The 24,904-nt window shown below is 40.5% G+C and overlaps 1 protein-coding gene across 5 annotated transcripts in view; it reads right to left on the bottom strand.

The window, feature by feature from the left end:
- RAP1GAP2 (RAP1 GTPase activating protein 2) overlaps window positions 1–24,904 on the bottom strand; it is a 551,082-nt gene that overhangs the window by 33,085 nt on the left and 493,093 nt on the right. For all 5 annotated transcript variants that reach the window (XM_075263831.1, XM_075263830.1, XM_075263834.1 and 2 more), the window contains 4 exons: window positions 24,402–24,485; window positions 12,145–12,245; window positions 11,044–11,173; window positions 4,814–4,969 (listed from right to left, as the gene is read on the bottom strand). In XM_075263831.1, the coding sequence (XP_075119932.1) occupies window positions 4,814–4,969; window positions 11,044–11,173; window positions 12,145–12,245; window positions 24,402–24,485 (471 nt within the window). The remainder of the gene's footprint in view (window positions 1–4,813; window positions 4,970–11,043; window positions 11,174–12,144; window positions 12,246–24,401; window positions 24,486–24,904) is intronic.

The raw sequence follows: 24,904 nt of genomic DNA, 5'->3' as shown, positions 1-24,904 counted from the left end.
TACTGTTTGTCTCTCAATACTTGTCTGAAACTGGACAACTCCTTTAAAAAATGTTTCAGCTGTAAAACCCATTTAATAAGTGGAGAGATTTCAACAATGTAGAACATAATATAGGAAGGCGCTGATGTGTTATCCCCACCAATTGCTAAGACTTTGTGGTTCTTCAAACATATAGTCTGGGTGTTCCTGCTACCAGTGACAGTAGCTCTATGAAGATCTATGCTTTGAATATGACACTTTAGTCACACCAGGAGAGATGGACTTTATATGGGATAAGTATGCAATCCATAGACTGTTTAGTAATATTTCCAGTAAAATGACTGCATATGTATTAGTCAAAGTGCAGTGAACCCGACAATTACTGTCCTAAACCTTTTCCTATTACATTAAACTTCTTACCTAAAATGTTTCACTTCAATGCACAATGCTTCGTGTCATCATGGAAAGGCCAGAGCGCCCGGCCTCCTACCATGTCCAGCTGCTAGCATTACTATGTATATAGTGATTCCAGGGCCTTAAGTCTTTACTCATACTTTAGTATAATTCTTCAAGTGTAAATGTTGTTTCACTTTCTTTACTTATTTTTATATTTTTTTTTTGTTTGTTTTCATGAACTGCGGCATATAAAACTCATATTCCCGTGTGTTTTTATCCAGTGATACAGCCTGTTTTTATAGCTAGAACTGTGATCTTGGTAGCATAAGAAAGCTGAAAATCTCCACTTACATATCACACCAGAACTACCTTCTAGGAGGTATGAAATCAAAGATACAGGTATTTGAATTGTCCAAATTTTAGCATCTGCTATATCTGTTCTCACTGGCAATACACAGTCTGTTTGGGGCAGATTCTCCCTGTGGACACTTGTTACTAGGGAGAACTTTAGAGCCAATTTTCTATTAAAAGAACGTAATATAAGTATATTACATAAATATTCAGCAAACACCCTCCTACACAATAGCAACAAATAGGGTGTAAGCAAAAATAGTGATTGTACTAAGATAAAAGCTGGATGTAGGAAGTTTTCTGCTGTAAAGACTTGTAAGGGCTCAACTTCAATATCACAGGTCTTTGTGCATGTTACTTTCTATTATGGTGGGTTTACTAGTTTCACATGCACTTTTTCTTGGCATTTTCCCCATACAAGTTACAAGTGTAGAAAATATTTTTTTAACACTATACCTGAAAGTGAAAAAAGTCCTTTTTTAACCACACTATTATGAGCACCCACAATCTGCAGATATCTGTAACCGGAGATTGATTTATTGTCATGGCTTTCTGATGGAGTGAGCTGTCAGTTGCAAAAGGTTAAAGCATATCTGGGCTTTTCAGGGGATTGAATTGGCTACTTAATAGTAAAGTGGGTGGTTTGGGGCAGGGTTGAACTGGCCCACGGGGGCACAGGCGAAAACCCCCGATGGGCCCTAACCCACTGTGGCTAGTGGGCCCCTAGAACCCTAATCCTTCCCAGAGTGGTGTAACACACAGAACATTCAGTTGTTTACTACATACATATGAGCAGCATAAAGCATCTCGCATAGGCTACATGTTCATATAATAAACTCGGTAGAATATTTAATAAACTACCTAAGTTACTATATATAGATTGCATTGGGTGGCTGAGATGACATCTAGGCACATAGGCAAGTCAGGCACTGCACTATACTCCTTCCTGGGCCCCATCTCTTTGCTGTCAATGAGTGGCCCCCATCACAAAGCTAAAGGGGCCCTAGTTTAAGACATTGGGTGGGCAGCAGGCTAATACTAAAAATAATGGGAGGCAGGTAATATTTGCATTTAACAAGTGGGCCCGAGAATGAATTCTACTGGCGGGCCATTGGCACCCAATCCAACACTGGTTATAGGTTAAAATGAGGGGTGCTGGGCAGTTGCTTTATCCAGTATGTCCTGGAGACGGCACAAGTTCCTTTATGGATATTTAGATGTTCACAGAATATGGCTTATTGTAGTATCCTGTTTTTTTCTGATAGTTTTTTTTTAGTTCATAGCTGTCACAGTTTGGCAGAAGGGAAAGCCTTGCCTGGAGAATGTGTTATCGGTGATCATCAAAGACATGGCTATCCAGGAAAGGCTGGCTGGCATTGAGGATAACAATGAGCGCTAACAGTCCTAATAATAAGAATTACATCTGGCAAGGCCTCCCAACACTGCTACTATTATTATTGCTTAATAAAACTAAACCTCAATGTAACACTTGGACATTTTAGAAGGAAACAACTTCTCCTTGTTTGCTTAAAAATATATCCAGAAGAAGACAATCCATGCCAAGACATGAATCCCTTAATATATTTGTTTGTGCTGCATGTGTTTTCATGTACGGACAGCTGGTATTTTAGTATTTTCTGATCCTATAAATGATCGGGTCAATAAAATTAAGTCTGGCATATGGTTTTCCAATTTGCAGACCATTACGCTCTGGCCAGGGAAACCTCCTCTCCATTATCCTCATAAAGCAACAATTCTACCTAATAACCCCATCTTTGTCATACGCCTGTGTGAGTTTCTGCCTAGCAACCAACCTAATGGGGGAAGTTCCTGTCCTTGTATAATATTTGCACTCGAATATTGTCTGGCTAAGGCCAGCTGCTTCTTGGAAACAATTAACAGCTCCACGCGAGCCAATCTGTTCTTCGTAGGACGCCTCACCAAACAGCACATTCTGTAACTCTTCGCATAAACTGGTACTTTATTGTAACAATGCCGCCCCAGCGATTCGCTTGTGGAGATCCAAGCAGCTTCCTCTTGTGCGATCGGGTTTATTGTTTTATTGCTGTAAACCTTATGCGCCTCCACCCACTCCTCCTGTCACTGCTTGGTCATATTTCCTCTCAACTGGCATTTATTGAGATAGAAAATGTACACTGATAAGCAATGCTGTTTTTCCAGGTTTGATATAATATCCAGTTGAGAGCAGGCGATGGGCGAGACAGCTGTTTTTGACTTGTTAATTCCAGCAATACATTTATCTGATGCAATGAATGGATTGTCTGCTATCAAAATGTCACCTTCCTTCAGTGGCTGATAAGTAAATGTCATGTCACTTAACCCTTTCTGCAGACTCCTGACTGCTACAGGATTACATGATGTTACAATGCACCTTCTTATTAGGGCCACTTCACACGGAGTTAACGCACTCGCATTCTGGCACGTATACAATTGTCAGAATGTGAGCGCTCAAAACAGATCACATTGATCTCAATGGGTCATCACGGGCATATAACGCACGTAATTTTGCGCCCGTAATTTTGCAGGTTATACGCCCATAACGACCCATTGAAATCAATGTGATCTGTTTTGAGTGCTCACATTCTGACACATGTATAAGTGCCAGAATGCGAGCGCGTTAACTCCGTGTGAACTGGCCCTTATACTGGATTATCCTATTCAACTAGACGGAAATTAAAATGACCCTCTGATTTAGAATAAAAATGTCACAATAATCTTTTTGGCTCCCCGTCACCTTCTAATTTGTGTAAAATGGCCACCAGTTTCTCAGACTACTTTCTGCACACTGGGGAAGATTTATCAAGACTGGCAATTCTTACACCAGTCTTGATCTCCAGCCTTGTACAATGCACTTAATTTATTAAAAAGCTCTTACTTCTTAAAGGGGTTTTCCAGGACTATGATATTACTGATACGTATGTATGGTATTTACCAAGCACAGAATCATATATCATATAGTGGCTGTGCTTGGTATTGTAGTTCAGCCCCTTCGATTTGAATGGGACTGAATAGCAACGTGGTCATGCTACCAATAAATCAATAAATCAGAGGCATCTTCTGCCCTCTCTGCATCAGAATCTGAAATCTATGGCCCCATGTAGCGAGCCGCAGCCAAAAAACACTGTGGAAAAGACCCAGCTAGATGCATCACACTTTTTTTTTTTTAACACAGCATTTTTCACAGAAAATCTATAGCGTTTGGGGGCAACATGGTGGCTCAGTGGTTAGCACTGCAGCCTTGCAGCGCTGGAGTCCTGGGTTCAGATCCTGCCAGAAACAATATCTGAAAGGAATTTATATCTTCTCCTCGTGTCTGCGTGGATTTCTTCCCTTTCTACAAAGACATACTGATAGGGAAAAAAATGTAAATTGTGATCCCTATATGGGGTTCTCAATCTACATAAAAAAAGAAAAAAGAAAATATCTACAGAGTTTCTCTCTGTGCACTTTCCGCCTCTATCATATAGATCAGATGCAGCTATTATATGCAAATAAAAAAAGAAGCCAAATCCTGCAATATACTCTTCTTATGTCTTGTAGGAGGTTGAGGAGTAACAAAGGAAAAAGCTTACAGATAGGTCAAACCCATAGATTGTATTACTGAGGTTGTCCTCTATGCACTGAAGAGCTACGTGCTGTAATTCCCTTTATTCTACAATATTACCTTGTTATTATTCATGAAAGGAGGTGAACTGTGCCCTCCAGCTCTCCTCCAACAAGTCACCCTTTACACACCTTTTATGTTTTACTTTTATTCAATTGACTTGGTCACCAGCCAATGTCAGGACTTCCACCTGTTCACTTGCTGGTGACGGTAGCCATGACCTAGACAGACCCCATTTGACATACTGTAATGCTATGACGCATTGTAATGACCCTGTAATGTTTTTCCTACTGAGTCATTTTAATAGCTGAGTAGTTCCTGGAGATCACTGCTACATATTGCTGTTTGGTAATTGTAGGACGTAGTGCAAACAGGACGATGACATTGAACATGAAATATCACAAGGGCAAGTTTTGTATACCTCTTTTCTGTATGTGTATATACGTAGTGCATGTGCCATACCTTGTAAGTTGTACAGTCCGTCTCTGGATTCTCTACTTGCACCACAATATACGCATGGAGAAAGTTTGAAGCGATCATGTCCGGAACAAAAGGGGTGTTCTCTTCTTGAAACACAATGGCTACTATGTCGTTCCCGATGTGTCTTTTTCTCTGCAGCTGAAACGAGATAATTGTAGGACAGTTGAAGACACGGGTATCACAGATATGTGTATCCAAAGTCATTTAGGTGACATTTTGTCCCCAAGTGCTTAATTGCACCCTATTTTGCAATGGGCAGTCACAAAGGCTTTTGTTTGCAAATATATATATATATATATATATATATATATATATATATATATATATATATAGCATTGGTCCTCTAAGTTCTAACTTGGGGAGTCACAGTTGGATTTGGGGCTAGTTTTGGGTGGTCAGAGGCAGAAAAAAATTATGGACTCCAACCGCGACTTCGAAAAAAAATGATTAATTATTTTTAATGATATTATACAATTATTGATGTTGTATAATTCGATAGATATTTTGTAGCTTTTTCTTAAATTAGAATGGTTAGAATGTCTAACCATGTCTGTCAGTGATTTAAAGGGATTCTACCATTAAACTACCTTTTTTTCTAATGAACACGTTGGAATAGCCTTAAGAAAGGCTATTCGTCTCCTACCTTTAGACGTGGTCTCCGCCGCGCCGTTCCGTAGAAATACCGGTTTTAACCGGTATGCAAATGAGCTCTCCGCAGCAATGAGGGTGGGCCCCAGCGCTGAAAGGCCGATGAGCGCATCCCCATAGCTGCCCGAAAGCTCTTTCCTGAGCCGCCTCCTTGTTCTGCAGCAACTCTGTCTCTTCTGGCTTCTCTTGCTCTTGTAGTTCTATACAGGAGCATAGAGAGGCCACCCCGCCGGCCATTTTTGGGTAGCCGCTCTTGCAGTTCAATACAGGAGCTGGCCGGTGGCCATTTTGGGGTGGCCTCTCTATGCTCCTCTATAGAACTACAAGAGCAAGAGAAGCCAGAAGAGGTGGAGTTGCTGCAGAACAAGGAGGCGGCGCAGGAAAGAGCTCTTGGGCAGCAATGGGGATGCGTTCATCGGCCTTTCAGCGCTCTGGCCCGCCCTCATTGCTGCGGAGAGCTTATTTGCATACCGGTTAAAACCGGTATTTCTACGGAACGGCGCGGCGGAGACCACGTCTAAAGGTAGGAGACGAATAGCCTTTCTTAAGGCAATTCCGACGTGATAATTAGAAAAAAAAGTAGTTTACTGGTAGAGTCCCTTTAAGAAGTAGTCAGAGTCGGAGCAGGACTTGGCTGCGGAAGAGGAGTTGGAGTCGGTGGTTTGCTCTACAGACTCCATAGCCCTGGTTGTAGTCACTACACACTACGACTAAGAACACTTCCAAATGTATGATCGTCTCAGAGTCATCACTGTTTTAAATACATTTTATAGAATTTTGGACATACAATAAACTTTAAGATTCTACAATGGATGTGCTGGATTATCTATTCTTCTGTCTCCTCGTCCCACTGGCTGATATGAATCCTGAGTGCTCCTTCATACAGTAATTTACTTGGCTTCTAACACCGTTCGAGCAAATACTTTACACGTATCTCAAGCCCTCTTAGTCACACTATAGATACTGACTAATGTTTAGACTGGATGGTCAAACATAGAGCAAAGTGAGAATTTTTCTGTAATTGGAAAATCTTCACAACTTTAAGACAGCCTCAGACATGTTGACTAAAATCGTCAAATAACTGAAGAATAACTTTCTGAATTTCTACAGTAACTTTGAAGGTTAAAGTCCTCAGCTTCATGAAATACAGTGTAATGGGTTTTGGATAAGTCAGACTGGGTATCTTTGCCAGGGACACAGTAATTTGGGCCCAGCTGCTCTGACAATTTTCAGTTGGACATGTCAGAGTCTGGCTATATATCCTTTTGACTGTGCCCAACTTGTTAGATGCCAAGCAATACTCAGCGAACTCTGATTAGCATATCAGCAGTTAAGTTGGAAAATGGGAATATGACAGTGTATCTACCGTACACAGATAACAGTCCAGTAATATTGTGTTCGGGCTACTGAAGTTATACAGAACTTACATTAACACTATTAACATTGTTACTCCTTTTCATACATTCATACATTTCATGCATTAAATTATCAGAAAGGGTTAACAATAAAAAAATAAGCCGTAGTCACCACATCAACCCTTGCTGTAACCCATTCCTATGATACCTAGATGCTCCCTATTGTTCTTGACTTCCCAGTCTCCATCTCAAATCGTAGGAAACAGTTGGCAATGGCCACCACAGCTCCAACCACCATGGTACATAAATCCAGCCTCGCACTTGGCTAATAACTCTAGGTCCACTTTCTAACACAGGTAAACAGTGCAAAGGAGGCAGCAGAAGGACAATCGCAGGATTGCACACCAGTATCCATGTGTCCATGAAACAACATGTCTGGAGCCAACGACATAACTAAAGGCTCATGGGCTCTAGTGCAAAAGTTGAGCTTAAGCCCTTGAGAAACTTTTTGCAAGTGTCAGCCACTTCCCATCTGGACATTTTAGCAGCATTTACTTTCCCCTTCCTTCTCTATCTTGGCCAAGAATTGTTCACATTATGTCTCATCACACAAGATTCACATCGGCTCCTCTTGCATAGCAAGAATTCCCCTCTTTGTTCTATGGACAACCCAAAAAAATCATCCCTCCTTGACTATATGCAGCTGACTGCTATTTTTGCCATGAAATAGTTAGTTTTCTGCCATGAAATAGTTAATTTTCTTCTTTTTGATGGTGGAAGTCTGTGTATCATAAATTTCCCCTTTCCAGTGCACCAGATAATTATGATGGACAGACTGGTAGAATGAAAGTTTACCCTGTCCTAGTGTTCTGAGGGTGACTTGTGGGGCCCCCGGCTCTGGGACATGTCGCAACCACTGCACCCCTATAGTTAAACTTATAGCATCTACATTGCACTATTCCTCTATTACAACGACTATAAATTCCTGAATAAACTGATAACTGGGTGTTTCCATTCTCCCTTGTATATGGGCACCCCCGACGGATAACTCCGAGCTGTTAATTTATTGATACGTTTTTAGGAGGATTAAAAGATGAATACGCAGAATGTAGAGATATAAGAAACTCCAGGATTTTTTCACATTTATTTACTTGTCCTGAGCCAATCTATAGTCACAAGAGACGTCAATATGATGGTTGTTATGTCTGTCCTCTGCAGCACTAGCTAATATTATGTAAAGTTATTATTTCCACAAGTAAACTTTACTTCGCTGTAAATGCCATTGCTACTTGTGACGGGCTTAATATCATCCCTGGCGTTTATTGCTAATGATAAGCGGCTCACGCTAATGAGTAAACTATTCACACTTACTTTATGGCTACCTAGAAATACAAACAATTATTTATTACTGCAGGGAATATGCAAATGTAAAGCGATGGCCTCTTATGAATTAGTAATGCTCAGTTCATTCACCGAGCTCATTGAAATGTTGATCAGCATGTGGGACGGTGGTAGAGAATGCCGAGGATGAGAAGGAAGGAGTTTGCTGCAACTTTTCACTGGAGAAAATATTAAATAAAAAACCTTGAAGAGGTCGTGTCCAGTTTACAGCTTATCATATCTTATCCATAGTATAGGTGACTGATCAATGGGGGTCCAACTACTGGGACCCCCATGGTAAGGGGGCTTTATACCCTTGTCTCCATTTATCTCTATGAGACTGCTGCAGAGAAGCCATCACTATCTCCAATAGTCCCATAGAGTTGAATTGTTCTGATGATTCATTCAGACAGGGTACAATGGGTCCTATGAAGGTAGGTGATGGGTTGTAATCCTGGTACTTTATATTACCCCCCCCCCCCCCATACATTAAAGGGAAAAATAATCAAACCTACTGATTTAATGTGAAACAGGGATCATGACAGGCAATGTCAGGGGAATAAAAGACCAGACATGTTGAATTTTCTCTTGGAGATAATCTAGCCTCAGACAGCTGGTGACAGAGCCTGATATATTCACAAAGGCAAAAATGTCAATCTCCAAATTTTGACCTACATTCACAGAGAATGTATGTGAACACAAAAATAATATTTAATAATGATAAAAAAATGATAATTCAAGGGTGGAGAACGACACCACTGCATCAAAGGGCTTAAATATGGAGAGAATATAACATGGACTGTGATATCTATAAATTGACAACCCAGGTCCGGACCTGATGATGTACTGTATAGGTCCCTAGCCAAAAAAAAATTCAGATGGAGAGGCTATAGTTGTGCCAAAATTGAGAATAAGTACAGCAAGCTTGCAAAGGATAGCTCATGCATCCTGTGGATACTAGCCTTGTGTCACACCAGCAGGCTCAGAGACTAGGACCCCAATAGTCACTCCATACTGACTAGACTCAACCATATAAACCCTTCGCGTTTCAATAGAATAACTCATCAGGGGCTAAGATATAAGCAGTGAAAACAGCTATTAAAGATCCACAGGAATGCTATATATCAGCGGTGGTATAACATGACCACTAAGATGCAATTTTGGTTAAGTCAAGGGTGCATGTATATGGGGAAGGGTGTATCAGAAGTAATAGCTGTTGTCCAAGTGAGCATTCAACTGAGAGCTACTGAAGATGTATGGCACCTCTATTCTATCTAGGTTCTTGGAGAAAGCCAAGGTTCATCTACTGTGAGCAGATTAAATTTCACCTTGGTGGTGTCAGTCAGGTATTACATTTTTTTAATGCTGTCACTCTGTGGATCAAGCAGAAGATAGAAGTATAAAAGCTTCCTATATATTTCCTATTCCTTTTGCAGAAATTCTTGGCTTTGGCTCAAAAAACAGCAACAATATCTGCAACAATAAAAGCTCTGTTTCCGCAACGTGTGGCCTCAGCCTTAAACATAACATATAGTTAATGGATGTCACATAAAGATAAAGTATAGACTTGCTTTGATCTCTTTCATGTTATTGTCTATGTAAGGACACTGGTGACAGTGGTCGTTCACTTTCGTCTGGTTCTTCTGAGTAACATTATTTGGTACTTTAGTATAAATCAGCCTATAAGACCGTCTCTGCTCCATTTTTTGCCTGTACATAAACCTTTACCTAGCTACCGAACTTCTCCCTCTTATCTTATCTCTATATTACATATGGGGTTTTATTACTGACTGGTGATAAAAAATAATATAAACTAACCTTCCGCTAGTAAATAAGCCAGACAGTGAGTCACTACTTTGTAAAATGAACTGACCGTACCACACCTGTTCTCTGTACATAGGAAACACAGAATCAAAATGTGTGATAAGTACATTTGTACGGCCATGTTTGTTATGGCCTAACCATTGGGGGTTAAACCTTGTTGAGGTCTGTGACGCTACTGATTTGACGCTTTCAAGTGCATCCGGGGCATTGTCATATCTACTAGATCACCCATTTTTGCCTGTAGCTGCTACCCAGTGCCATTTCCCAACATAAATATTGACAGGTACTTAAGTGAAGAAACCATCTTTGGTGACCACACCCCCAGTGCACTGAACAGCTCATTTACATAAAGAGTAAAAGTTGATTTTCTCTCCTTAGTCTTAAGAAGACTCTATATAAATAAACAGTAACCTGCTGTAAACTGATGTGAACATATTCAATAAAGGTGAACATACGTTTAACTCAAGGAATTCATTTATGGACATGGCATCTGTCAGGTTGTATCAATTACCTGTGTCCACCCTTGTCTTTCCTCTCACATTTTGTTAATTTCAATACAGTACATATACATGCCAACAACAGTTGCAACAGGCTGCAGTACCCATCATAACCACCAGGTGGCCACACAGACGCAAATAGGATATACATCTCAGGACAGAGTAACCTAAAATTAGTTTCTCTTTTTAAACTTGCGCCACATATCTGAGAATAAGCAAAGCAAAGAAGGAAACATTTGTATGTTGCATTTAAATAAGAGTTACATGTTATCATATATGACCTACTCCAAGGTAAAATTCACTGCTGGATATATTATTGATTTGAAAGGTAGTCAGGAACTGCCCCAATAGTTCTCTGCGATTTGGAATATTTGGGAAAGCTTGGGCTTACTAAGTAAGTAGTAGGTAGGTGCCAGTAATAGTTTGCAGCTTGTACCTTGTGATACTAAAGACATATAAAGCGGACTATGTTATCAGCACCTACCATCTGCGGGTCAATAGTTCTCACCTGCTGGGTATCTCCTTCTGTAAACGGTAACTTGGTTGACACATGAAACATGATCTCCTTGTCTCTGAATGCAGTGTAAATGGACTCTGTGCCCGTCTGACCATGTGCTACGTCCAGTCCTCCGCGAAAACTGTGATGAAGACAGAAACATTAAAGGGGACCCGTCATAATGAAAAAGCAGTCCAATCTGCAGGGATCATATTATAAAGCTGGAAGAGCAGAGCGGATTGATATTTAGTTTAGACTTAGGAGTCCTGTGGGCGGTGCTAAGAAATGATTCACAGTCATCTCTGAGTGCTGCCAATCAATATGCAGGACCGCCCACTGGACTCCTAGACTCAATGATCAGGGATTTAGATGGATACATAGAGATGTCCAGTATCTTTTTTTAGTTTATTCCTATTATTCCTCAAATATTTATGAATTGTTAAAGGAATATTTCCAATTCCCTTGTCAACAGGTTGTGTCCTTAAACAGCCTGACACCGACAGCTTATATATTGGATAGAACTTATTGGACATCCCCAAATGTAAGGAGTTTGTATGTTCTCCCTGACTTTGCATGGGTTTCCTCCCACTCTCTAACGACATATTGATGGGGGGGAGTACAGTATGTTATAAGGTTCATGCTTCTAGATAGGATATATACATATAATGATCAGGACCTTTGACCTTGTAACATATTTCTTTACCAATATCTATTCTATCCACTTTAAAAAAAAATAATGCCCCCTAAAATTAAAAAGTTTTAAAACCAAAGCACAAAATCCCCCCAGACCGATATACACATGGAAAATCAGAAAGCACCAAGAATGATCACGATTGATGTCACACTTATGATTTCTGTAAAGACTGCAGCTTTTATATCTCTATTTTCCACAAAAGGACAAAAGAAGGCAAGTGAATGGGCAATCAAATGTACAAAAAAAGACCACAATCCCACCATGAGAAAATCTAATCAGCAGATCTTTTCAATGTCAAAGCACAAAATATTGATTTCCAACCCATTACATGTCACTTCAGACCATAGCTAGTGCTTTCTGCAATCAAAACAATTGTGTTCTTTTAGTCCCATCTGTCACTTTTAATCCTTGGAACTCACCCTTTGAAGTCCTGAAGTAAGACCGTATCTCCGAGCAAGCTCAAGAATTCCTTAAAGGCCGAACTTTCTTCATTATTGCCAAAAAGTTCCTCCTCTAGTGTCTGCAAAGAACACAGGTTGGATTGTGTGAGACCTCTGGAAAAGTGCGGATGATTGTGAAATGTAAGGTACCATGCAGATCGCTGTGTTTGGTTTGAGAAACATGGCTGCCTTTACCGGAACGATGGTGCCACATCTGAACTGAACTCACAGCATCATAGTGATTTACAGTATATTCAACAAGCAAGAAAGCCATCGGAACCCTTCCCACTTGTACTAAATGCGGAAACACACTGGGACACACCATATAACTTGTTCAGATCCTGAAGTGCTCCGTTCTTAAACAACAGGCAGTCTGTATAAACAGTCATGGCCGAAAATTTGGAGACTGACACAAATGGTTGTTTTTTTACAAAGTTTACAGCTTTATTGTTTTTAGATATTTTAGTCAGATGTTTCTATAGCTACTGAAATACAATTATCAGCATTCCATAAGGTTATACACGTTCATTGACAAATATATCACGTTTCTGCAAAGACTTAGTGTTGACCCTTATTTTTCAGGACTTCTGCAGTTCTCCCTCACATGCTGGATATCAGCTTCCAGGCCAAATCCTGACTGATGGCAACCCATTCTTACCTAGTCAGTGCTTGGAGTTTATCGAAATCTCTGTGTGTTTTTGTGCCTTTTCAGCATTGACCACAGGTTCTCAATGGGATTGAGATATGGGGACTTTCCTGACCATGGACCCAAAATGTCAACATTATGTTCATCAAGCCACTTTGGCCTTATGACATGGTGCTCCATCATGCTGGAAAAAGCATTTTTAGTCACCAAATTGCTACTGGATGTTTGGGAGAAGTTGTTCTTGGAGGATGTTTAGATGCCATTCTTTACTCATGACAGTGTTCTTAGGAGAAATGTGAGTGAGCCCACTTCCTTGGATGAAGCAGCCCCATTCTTAAATGGTCTCAGGATGCTGGACTGTTGGCGTGACGAAGAACTCATGGTAGCACTCACCTTTTCTTCTCCAGACAATCATTCTTCTAGAAGTCACTTCTCTCCAAGAAAAACATCAAGGACAGACTGACAGACTGACATTCTGCAGGAAGTATAGGGATTGGGGTAAAGTTATTTTCTTAGATGAAACTACCTTCAGATTGGAGAAGAAAAGGTGAGTGCTACCTATTTCATGTGTCATGTTAACAGTAAAGTATCCTGAGACCATTCATGTACAGGGGCTAGCATTTCTTCCAAGGGAATGGGCTTACTCACAATTTTTCTTTCTTTCCTCTCTCTCGCGCTCTCTCTCTCTCTCTCTCTCTCTCTCTCTCTATATATATATATATTAGTTCAGAATGCTGAAGTCCAGATATATCAGCCCCAGGTTTCTGACATATGTGTGGTCCAGGACGGATCTGGAGTAGGCCTCAGCACAGGCAGGGGCGTAACTACCGTGGTAGCAGCAGTAGCAGCTGCCACAGGGCCCGGGCCATTAGGGGGCCCGGTGACAGCCGCTACCGCTGCGTTTTTTTTGTTTTTTTTTAAAAGTCCGTTACGGGCCCCATTCACTTGCCGATCCTGGCTGGGCCGGGATCGGCAAGTGACACCGCAGGGCCCACAGAGGCTATCATTATACTCGGGGGTCTTTGCAGACCCCGAGTATAATGATCGGCGCACCGGGAGGGGTAAGGTAACATAAAAAAACAGTGTTACTTACCTCTCCGCGATCCTGCCAGGCCTCCGTCATTTGTGTCTGACGTCTCTGACGTCACATGACCCAGGCCAGCTTCCCGGGTCATGTGACGTCTGACGTCATTAAAGCTGGACAAGAGCGGACAGGACAGCCGACAGGAACAGGTAAGCAACTGTCTCTGTTCTTTTAATGGTTTTAATCCCCCGGGTCTCCGATTATTATACTCTGGGGTCTTTTCAGACCCCAGAGTATAATAAATGTTTATAGGTGTCCACAGTGGGACATATGGGGACACTATGGGGGATAATACTGTGTGTGCAGGGGCACTATAAGGGTTAATACTGTGTGTACATTGGACACTATAGGGGTTAATAATACTGTGTGCATTGGACACTATAGGGGTTAATACTGTGTGTGCATTGGACACTATAGGGGTTAATAATACTGTGTGCATTGGACACTATAGGGGTTAATAATACTGTGTGCATTGGACACTATAGGGGTTAATACTGTGTGCATTGGACACTATAGGGGTTAATACTGTGTGTGCATTGGACACTATAGGGGTTAATACTGTGTGTGCATTGGACACTATAGGGGTTAATAATACTGTGTGTGCAGGGGACACTATAGGGGTTAATACTGTGTGTGCAGGGGACACTATAGGGGTTAATACTGTGTGTGCATTGGACACTATAGGGGTTAATAATACTGTGTGTGCAGGGGACACTATAGGGGTAAATACTGTGTGTGCAGGGGACACTATGGGGGATAATACTGTGTGCATTGGACACTATAGGGGTAAATACTGTGTGTGCATTGGACGCTATAGGGGTTAATACTGTGTGTGCATTGGACACTATAGGGGTTAATACTGTGTGTGCATTGGACACTATAGGGGTTAATACTGTGTGTGCAGGGGACACTATAGGGGTTAATACTGTGTGTGCAGGGGACACTATTGGGGATAATACTGTGTGCAGGGCTTACTAAGGGACATAATAGAGTGCGGAGGAGGGGGTCAGTCGAGGTCTTCGGCATCGGTTTGGGGAGGGGGGGCCCCATGTCAAAAGTTCGCCACGGGGCCCCGCCATTCCTAGTTACGCCACTGAGCACAGGTGTGAGTCCTTGGCTCATTACTGGGCCAGAAAACGGCTGCAGCTTTTGTACTGCAGTGCAGTCTCTTGGGGTGAAAGGAGGTGTATGGTTCTGTCCTTTAACCATAAGTCCAATGAGACAATATAGCACTTATTTTCTTCATGTGGTTGTAAGAAAGACACACGTATAGTTAGGTTATCATTTCTGTTTAGTTAGTTGCTCAGACGAGCAGGTTTTTATTTTGTTTTTGCCTGAAGTTAAGGCTGTATTTAATTTTGCTCTTTTTATGCCTGAAGTCAAGGCTTATTTATTTTCCTGTTTTTTTCTAAATAAACCAGTTTGCTGCATATTTTATGTCCCTGTCTTTACTGTTTGGTTTCTATCGAGCTAACTTATAGCAATACACAAACAAGATATAGTGTGTGTGTAAGATGTAGAATGAGTACATGGTGAGACTAAGACTATTTGAGGATTTGTATTCTAATCCTTCCCGCAGCTCCCGCCTTCCATATCACATTATTCCAACTCCATAACAATTTGCGGCCACACATCGCTGGCACCACAGAGAGGCACAAAATATGGAAAGTTAATTAAGATGCCTGCCAGAATTTTCTGTGACAAATTAGTGAATTTATTCCTTTCTGTCTTTCCTGTTCTGATCTCTTTCCCTAATTACAACATTTTCATTACACACATGACTTCATATATAACATCTCAGTAAAGGGAATCATCTCTTCCTTAATACTGGGTAGACTGAAGCTTTCTTTACATTTGGAATAATGGAGAATCAAGAAAGTGAACCATATCCTGAAAATGTATTGTATGTTACTGAAATGTCAGTGGCACTAGCTCAAGTCTTTACTTTTCTAGAGATCAAGCCTGTGCCATGCAAATATGCCGCCAAAAATAGCAGAAACACGGCGCTATCGTCCTGCCCCATGTATAACTAAATGAGCTCTCTGTGGATCTTAAGGAGTATTATAGTATGCATTGCTGAAGTCAATGAGCAATTTTCACTCTTTCTATAAAAAATTTGAGAAAACTAAAGTCCACATTTATTATGCAGTTTACATCATCTTCAAACTGTGACGCAAAAAGTCAACAAATTTACAGAAATATTTGAAATTTTTATTTTTGGCAAAATTTAGAAAGTGATAAGAAAAGTGGGTGAAGTCTTCAAGTAGTTATAGGTATACTCAGATATAGATACATTTGGTGCACATTAGAGATGAGCGAGTAGTACTCGATCGAGTAGGTATTCGATCGAATACTACGGTATTCGAAATACTCATACTCGATCGAGTACCACTTGCTATTCGAATGTAAAAGTTCGATGCAGAACCAGCATTGATTGGGCGAATGCTATACAGTCGGCCAATCAATGCAATCAACGCTGGTTCTTCTCCTACCTTTAGAAGTCTTCTCTGTGCAGCTTCCCTGCGGCGTCTTCCGGCTCTGAATTCACTCTGCCAAGCATCGGGCCTGGGCAGAGCCGACTGCGCATGTTCGCTAGTAGTACGGGCATGCGCAGTCGGCTCTGCCCAGGCCCAATGCCTAGCAGAGTGAATGAAGAGCCGGAAGACGCCGCGGGGACGCTGCACGGAGAAGACTTCTCGGAGGATCCAGCCCGACCCTCACTCGTGGACTTGGTAAGTATAGTTTGATCGAACGTTGCCTACCCCTGAAACAAGCATTTTCCCTCCATAGACTATAATAGGGTTCGATATTCGATTTGAGTAGTCAAATATTGAGGGGCTACTCGAAATGAATATCGAACCTCGAACATTTTACTGTTCGCTCATCTCTAGTGCACATCACTCCAAGTAGCTCCTTCATTTAAACCAGTAGGTGTAGGCCTATGTCTCTACAGGAGTCAGGCTAACTTTTCACAAAAGTCAGAAATTTTAGTTCAAATTTGATGTAAGTGATTTGGCACGAACTATTTAGTAAATGTAATTATAGGTAGATATAGTTACATAGGTGTGTATAGGTAAACACATTTACTGTATTATAGAAAATGTCACCGTCATAAGCTACCAGGTAAGACTCAGGTAATCAAAATTATGTTTCAGCACCTCGAAGAGTCAACCATTTGTCTCATGACCTCGTAAACTATTTAGAACTATTTGGCAAGCCATTGGTGTTGGAAATCTGACTCAATTCCATCTTGTGAACAGCAGAGATGCGGTTACTTTCTATCTTCTATCTTACTTTCACTATGTCATTAGGTTTAGATGAATGAGCCAATTCAGTGGAGGATCTTCTGCTGCAGAATCTGCGTTTACGAGCGCTCCCATTGAAGTGAATGGGAAGTGTTCGGCAGTCTGCCGTAACGCCGGCGTGTACGGCTGTGATACACGCCCGGCGTTACTCCGTGTGAATGCCCCCTAAGCCTTAAAATCTGCACAAAATTCTGCCATATGATTGTCCAAACTAGACGCTGTTTTTTCATGTTTTTATTTTTATGACAGCTATCAATCTCTGTAAAGTCTAAGTACTGTCTAGTGTATTAAACATTTTATAATGTTTTTCTCATAGACATACATAAGTAGTAACAAGTTGAAACCTGCAAAACTACAGTACATTGCAAACCATAGTGTTAGGTAGTGTAATACCAGGTAAGCACAGATCATATCTCACCCTGCCTATATTTGCATTGCATAGTCAGTAATACATATCTCTGTTTGACTGCAGCTTGAGCAGATGCTCCTTAGGCTACGAATGAAGAGGAGGAAATTTACTAATACACCATATGTCATGTATAAAGTGGTTACAAACACATCTTACCATCAATCTTTGTAGATTAGGTGACAGCTATAGCTGCCAGTTTAATAGCTACAAATAATTGTTCTAAAGGCTGAGTCACCCACTGAATTGATCTTATGATTATTTCCTTCATTTTCATTGCCAAAATCCTTTGTATTTAGGTATGACCATTAAAACTTATATTTTAAGTAGCCCATTTGAGTATTTTTTGTAATATATTAGGACTCATATAAAGCAAAATCTGTACATGTTCTGTAGAAATGGTTCTGCACACACTGAAATGCAGCAAGGGGATGCAGGGAGGGCTGCTTTATCCATAGGGTTAATGGAGGAGTCACATATGGCCCTATGGTAGTGGGGGCCTGTTGGGAGAGAGGGATAGTCCTGTATTTGCTGTCTTGCCACCCCAACTTCAACTTGATGAGTTCCATACAATGATGATGTAGGGGCCGTCTGCTCCTGGCTTCACCATTCATTTTTATGTAGTTTGGTAGGAGAGGGCATAATATTATGGGGGCAGCTGCAGGGGGGCTGTAAACTATGGGGCAGCTGGAGGGGACATTAAACTAGGGCAACTGGAGGAGGAGCCTAAAACAGTGTCAACAGGAGAGGGACATTAAGCTATAGGAACAGCTGGAGGTGGACATTAAACTGGGGGCAACTGGAAAGGGACATTATCCTGTGGGGTCAGATGGATAAGGACATTAAACTATGGCAATAGCTGGAGGGGGACATTTTATTGTATGGGGCAACTAGGGAGACATTATACTTTGTATCTTTCTAACGGTTGGTTCACACTAGCGCTTGTATTCCGTCCATTAGGAGTCCGCATGCCCCCCCAGGACGGAATACAATCGCAATTGCAAGCGATGTGCTGGCAAAGCACACGGACCCCATAGACTATAATGGACTCCGTGTGCTTGCTGCGCACTATCCGCACAAATTATATGAATTATACAAGCGCTAGTGTGAACCAACCCCAAGTGTCTTTCTAAATAGTGGTGATGGGGCGAGGGGCACTTATAAAATCTTTGCACAGATCCCACCAAAATGTTATAACAGCTCTGAATGCAGGTTAGACAACATTTTATTCTGGAGTTTCCCTATATGCAGATCACTAATACAGAAAAGGCACAGAACATGTCTCCCATGCCAGTCCTGAGCTGGTAAACAATAAATAAATGCAAATGTATATGAAAAAAATCCTCAAATACAACTAGTTCTAAAAATTAAACAAGTAGCACAAACCTGTCAGCTCATCCATACACTTGTGAACCATCTGTTTAGATAGAAAGGTTTTGTAGTGTATCATCATACTAGATCACTATCTATTCTAGCCAATGTATCTACTGAATATTTTGTCCTAGATTTTTCTGGGCCTAAAGTGAAGCTGTCAGGTGATATTTTCTGTCTTATCTGAGAATAGAATATGATAGACAAATGGAAGTTTAGCAGTGTGATATATAGGTTTATATAATAGAGGAGAGAAGCTGAGCTCTGTGATATATAGGGTTATATGATAGAGGGGAGAAGCTGAGTTCTGTGATATATAGGTTTATATAATAGAGGAGAGAAGCTGAGCTCTTTGATATATAGGGTTATATGATAGAGGAGAGAAGCTGAGCTCTGTGATATATAGGGATAAATAAGAGGAGAGAAGCTGAGCTCTGTGATATATAGGGTTATATAATAGAGGAGAGAAGCTGAGCTCTGTGATATATAGGGATAAATAAAAGGAGAGAAGCTGAGCTCTGTGATATATAGGGTTATATGATAGAGGAGAGAAGCTGAGCTCTGTGATATATAGGTTATATGATAGAGGAGAGAAGCTGAGCTCTGTGATATATAGTGTTATATGATAGAGGAGAGAAGCTGAGCTCTGTGATATATAGGGATAAATAAGAGGAGAGAAGCTGAGCTCTGTGATATATAGGGTTATATGATAGAGGAGAGAAGCTGAGCTCTGTGATATATAGGTTATATGATAGAGGAGAGAAGGTGAGCTCTGTAATATATAGTGTTATATGATAGAGGAGAGAAGCTGAGCTCTGTGATATATAGGATTATATGATAGAGGGAGAGAAGCTGAGCTCTGTGATATATATGGTTATATGATAGAGGAGAGAAGCTGAGCTCTGTGATATATAGGGTTATAGGATAGAGGAGAGAAGCTGAGCTCTGTGATATATAGGTTATATGATAGAGGGAGAGAAGCTGAGCTCTGTGATATATAGGGTTATATGATAGAGGAGAGAAGCTGAGCTCTGTGATATATAGGTTATATGATAGAGGAGAGAAGCTGAGCTCTGTGATATATAGTGTTATATGATAGAGGAGAGAAGCTGAGCTCTGTGATATATATGGTTATATGATAGAGGAGAGAAGCTGAGCTCTGTGATATATAGGGTTATAGGATAGAGGAGAGAAGCTGAGCTCTGTGATGTATAGGTTATATGATAGAGGGAGAGAAGCTGAGCTCTGTGATATATAGGATTATATGATAGAGAGAGAGAAGCTGAGCTGTGTGATATATAGGTTATATGATAGAGGGAGAGAAGCTGTTCTGTGATATATAGGATTATATGATAGAAGGAGAGAAGTTGAATTCTGTGATATATAGGTTATATGATAGAGGGAGAGAAGCTGAGCTGTGTAATATATAGGTTATATGATAGAGGGAGAGAAGCTGAGCTGTGTAATATATAGGTTATATGATAGAGGGAGAGAAGTTGAGTTCTGTGATATATAGGGTTATATGATAAAGGAGAGAAGCTGAGCTCTGTGATATATAGGGTTATATAATAGAGGAGAGAAGCTGAGCTCCGTGATATATAGGGTTATATGATAGAGGGAGAGAAGTTGAGTTCTGTGATATATAGGGTTATATGATAGAGGGAGAGAAGCTGAGCTCTGTGATATATAGGTTATATGATAGAGGGAGAGAAGCTGAGCTCCGTGATATATAGGGTTATATGATAGAGGGAGAGAAGCTGAGTTCTGTGATATATAGGTTATATGATAGAGGGAGAGAAGCTGAGCTGTGTGATATATAGGTTATATGATAGAGGGAGAGAAGCTGAGCTGTGTGATATATAGGGTTATATGATAGAGGGAGAGAAGCTGAGCTCTGTGATATATAGGTTATATGATAGAGGGAGAGAAGCTGAGCTCCGTGATATATAGGTTATATGATAGAGGGAGAGAAGCTGAGCTCTGTGATATATAGGGTTACATGATAGCGGGAGAGAAGCTGAGCTGTGTGATATATAGGTTATATGATAGAGGAGAGAAGCTGAGCTGTGTGATATATAGGGTTATATGATAGAGGGAGAGAAGCTGAGCTGTGTGATATATAGGGTTATATGATAGAGGAGAGAAGCTGAGCTGTGTGATATATAGGGTTATATGATAGAGGGAGAGAAGCTGAGCTGTGTGATATATAGGTTATATGATAGAGGAGAGAAGCTGAGCTCTGTGATATATAGGGTTATATGATAGAGGGGAGAAGCTGAGCTCTGTGATATATAGGGTTATATGATAGAGGGAGAGAAGCTGAGCTGTGTGATATATAGGGTTATATGATAGAGGAGAGAAGCTGAGCTGTGTGATATATAGGGTTATATGATAGAGGGAGAGAAGCTGAGCTGTGTGATATATAGGTTATATGATAGAGGAGAGAAGCTGAGCTCTGTGATATATAGGGTTATATGATAGAGGGGAGAAGCTGAGCTCTGTGATATATAGGGTTATATGATAGAGGAGAGAAGCTGAGCTCCGTGATATATAGGGTTATATGATAGAGGGAGAGAAGCTGAGCTCTGTGATATATAGGTTATATGATAGAGGGAGAGAAGCTGAGCTCCGTGATATATAGGGTTATATGATAGAGTGAGAGAAGCTGAGTTCTGTGATATATAGGTTATATGATAGAGGGAGAGAAGCTGAGCTGTGTGATATATAGGTTATATGATAGAGGGAGAGAAGCTGAGCTGTGTGATATATAGGGTTATATGATAGAGGGAGAGAAGCTGAGCTCTGTGATATATAGGTTATATGATAGAGGGAGAGAAGCTGAGCTCTGTGATATATAGGGTTATATGATAGAGGGAGAGAAGCTGAGTTCTGTGATATATAGGTTATATGATAGAGGGAGAGAAGCTGAGCTCTGTGATATATAGGGTTATATGATAGCGGGAGAGAAGCTGAGCTGTGTGATATATAGGTTATATGATAGAGGAGAGAAGCTGAGCTGTGTGATATATAGGGTTATATGATAGAGGGAGAGAAGCTGAGCTGTGTGATATATAGGGTTATATGATAGAGGAGAGAAGCTGAGCTGTGTGATATATAGGGTTATATGATAGAGGGAGAGAAGCTGAGCTCTGTGATATATAGGTTATATGATAGAGGGAGAGAAGCTGAGCTCCGTGATATATAGGGTTATATGATAGAGGGAGAGAAGCTGAGTTCTGTGATATATAGGTTATATGATAGAGGGAGAGAAGCTGAGCTGTGTGATATATAGGTTATATGATAGAGGGAGAGAAGCTGAGCTGTGTGATATATAGGGTTATATGATAGAGGGAGAGAAGCTGAGTTCTGTGATATATAGGTTATATGATAGAGGGAGAGAAGCTGAGCTGTGTGATATATAGGGTTATATGATAGAGGAGAGAAGCTGAGCTGTGTGATATATAGGGTTATATGATAGAGGAGAGAAGCTGAGCTGTGTGATATATAGGGTTATATGATAGAGGGAGAGAAGCTGAGCTGTGTGATATATAGGGTTATATGATAGAGGCAGAGAAGCTGAGCTGTGTGATATATAGGTTATATGATAGAGGAGAGAAGCTGAGCTCTGTGATATATAGGGTTATATGATAGAGGGGAGAAGCTGAGCTCTGTGATATATAGGGTTATATGATAGAGGGAGAGAAACTGAGCTGTGTAATATATAGGGTTATATGATAGAGGGAGAGAAGTTGAGTTCTGTGATATATAGGATTATATGATAGAGGGAGAGAAGCTGAGTTCTGTGATATATAGGTTATATGACAGAGGGAGAGAAGCTGAGTTCTGTGATATATAGGGTTATATGATAGAGGAGAGAAGCTGAGCTGTGTAATATATAGGGTTATATGATAGAGGGAGAGAAGTTGAGTTCTGTGATATATAGGATTATATGATAGAGGGAGAGAAGCTGAGTTCTGTGATATATAGGTTATATGACAGAGGGAGAGAAGCTGAGCTGTGTGATATATAGGGTTATATGATAGAGGGAGAGAAGCTGAGTTCTGTGATATATAGGTTATATGATAGAGGGAGAGAAGCTGAGCTGTGTGATATATAGGGTTATATGATAGAGGAGAGAAGCTGAGCTGTGTGATATATAGGGTTATATGATAGAGGAGAGAAGCTGAGCTGTGTGATATATAGGGTTATATGATAGAGGGAGAGAAGCTGAGCTGTGTGATATATAGGGTTATATGATAGAGGCAGAGAAGCTGAGCTGTGTGATATATAGGTTATATGATAGAGGAGAGAAGCTGAGCTCTGTGATATATAGGGTTATATGATAGAGGGGAGAAGCTGAGCTCTGTGATATATAGGGTTATATGATAGAGGGAGAGAAACTGAGCTGTGTAATATATAGGGTTATATGATAGAGGGAGAGAAGTTGAGTTCTGTGATATATAGGATTATATGATAGAGGGAGAGAAGCTGAGTTCTGTGATATATAGGTTATATGACAGAGGGAGAGAAGCTGAGTTCTGTGATATATAGGGTTATATGATAGAGGAGAGAAGCTGAGCTGTGTAATATATAGGGTTATATGATAGAGGGAGAGAAGTTGAGTTCTGTGATATATAGGATTATATGATAGAGGGAGAGAAGCTGAGTTCTGTGATATATAGGTTATATGACAGAGGGCGAGAAGCTGAGCTGTGTGATATATAGGTTATATGACAGAGGGAGAGAAACTGAGCTCTGTGGTATATAGGGTTATATGATAGAGGGGAGAAGCTGAGCTCTGTGATATATAGGGTTATATGACAGAGGGAGAGAAGCTGAGCTCTGTGATATATAGGATTATATGATAGAGGAGAGAAGCTGAGCTCTGTGATATATAGGTTATATGATAGAAGGAGAGAAGCTGAGCTAAATTTCATTGGCTGTGGCAGCTATATAGAAACAAATAGAAAAGGCAAAATTAAACTGTATCTGTCTTTACTTTTTCATTTACTATTATACAGGACAAAAAAAAATAATATCCCTAAATCAGCATTAAATTGAAAAGGACTTTTGAATAATTTTCTGCAATAGTCATCTGAATGTGGTTCAGTTTTCCATACGTTTGCCACCAAATCATTCCCTTTCAGATAAACAGAACTGACTTTCGGTCATAGTGTTTTTCAGCAACAAATCTGCTACATGTGAATTTAGCCTTAGGCACATTAAAACACCCTCAGAATATTCAAAATAACATTAAAAAAAAATAATCTGCAACTTACTTGTACAAATTGTGATGCAGGATTTGATGCTGATGTTATCCTTTGCACATTACAGAATAATTTCTAGGATGTTTTGCCAGACACATGAGTGCACAATATCCATAGATACAAACAGTATACATAATAAAGATGACGGTGCACTTACTTGCCTAAACTTCTGATAGATAACACCAAACTTGAAGGTATTGTTGATTTCATGTTCATCATATGCAACAATCATTTGTGATGCCTGGAGAAAATAAACATCATTTATTGGTTACTGTTATGAGAATCCAAAGATATTAGATACATGGTATTACCAGAATAGTGTTTTAGTGCAAAGTGATTTTTACTAGAGATGAACGAACAGTAAAATGTTCGAGATTCGATATTCGTTACTAGAGATGAGCGAACACTAAAATGTTCAGGGTTCGAAATTCGATTCGAACAGCCGCTCACTGTTCGAGTGTTCGAACGGGTTTCGAACCCCATTATAGTCTATGGGGAACATATACTCGTTAAGGGGGAAACCCAAATCCGTCTCAGGAGGGTCACCAAGTCCACTTTGACACCCCAGGAAATGATACCAACACCCTGGAATGACACTGGGACAGCAGGGGAAGCATGTCTGGGGGCATAAAAGTCACTTTATTTCATGGAAATCCCTGT

Source organism: Leptodactylus fuscus, chromosome 2 (genome assembly GCF_031893055.1).
Source record: "Leptodactylus fuscus isolate aLepFus1 chromosome 2, aLepFus1.hap2, whole genome shotgun sequence".
Taxonomy (NCBI): Eukaryota; Metazoa; Chordata; class Amphibia; order Anura; family Leptodactylidae; genus Leptodactylus; species Leptodactylus fuscus.
The sequence above is the reverse complement of the archived record's forward strand: the minus strand, read 5'-3'. Positions and strand labels throughout refer to the sequence as shown.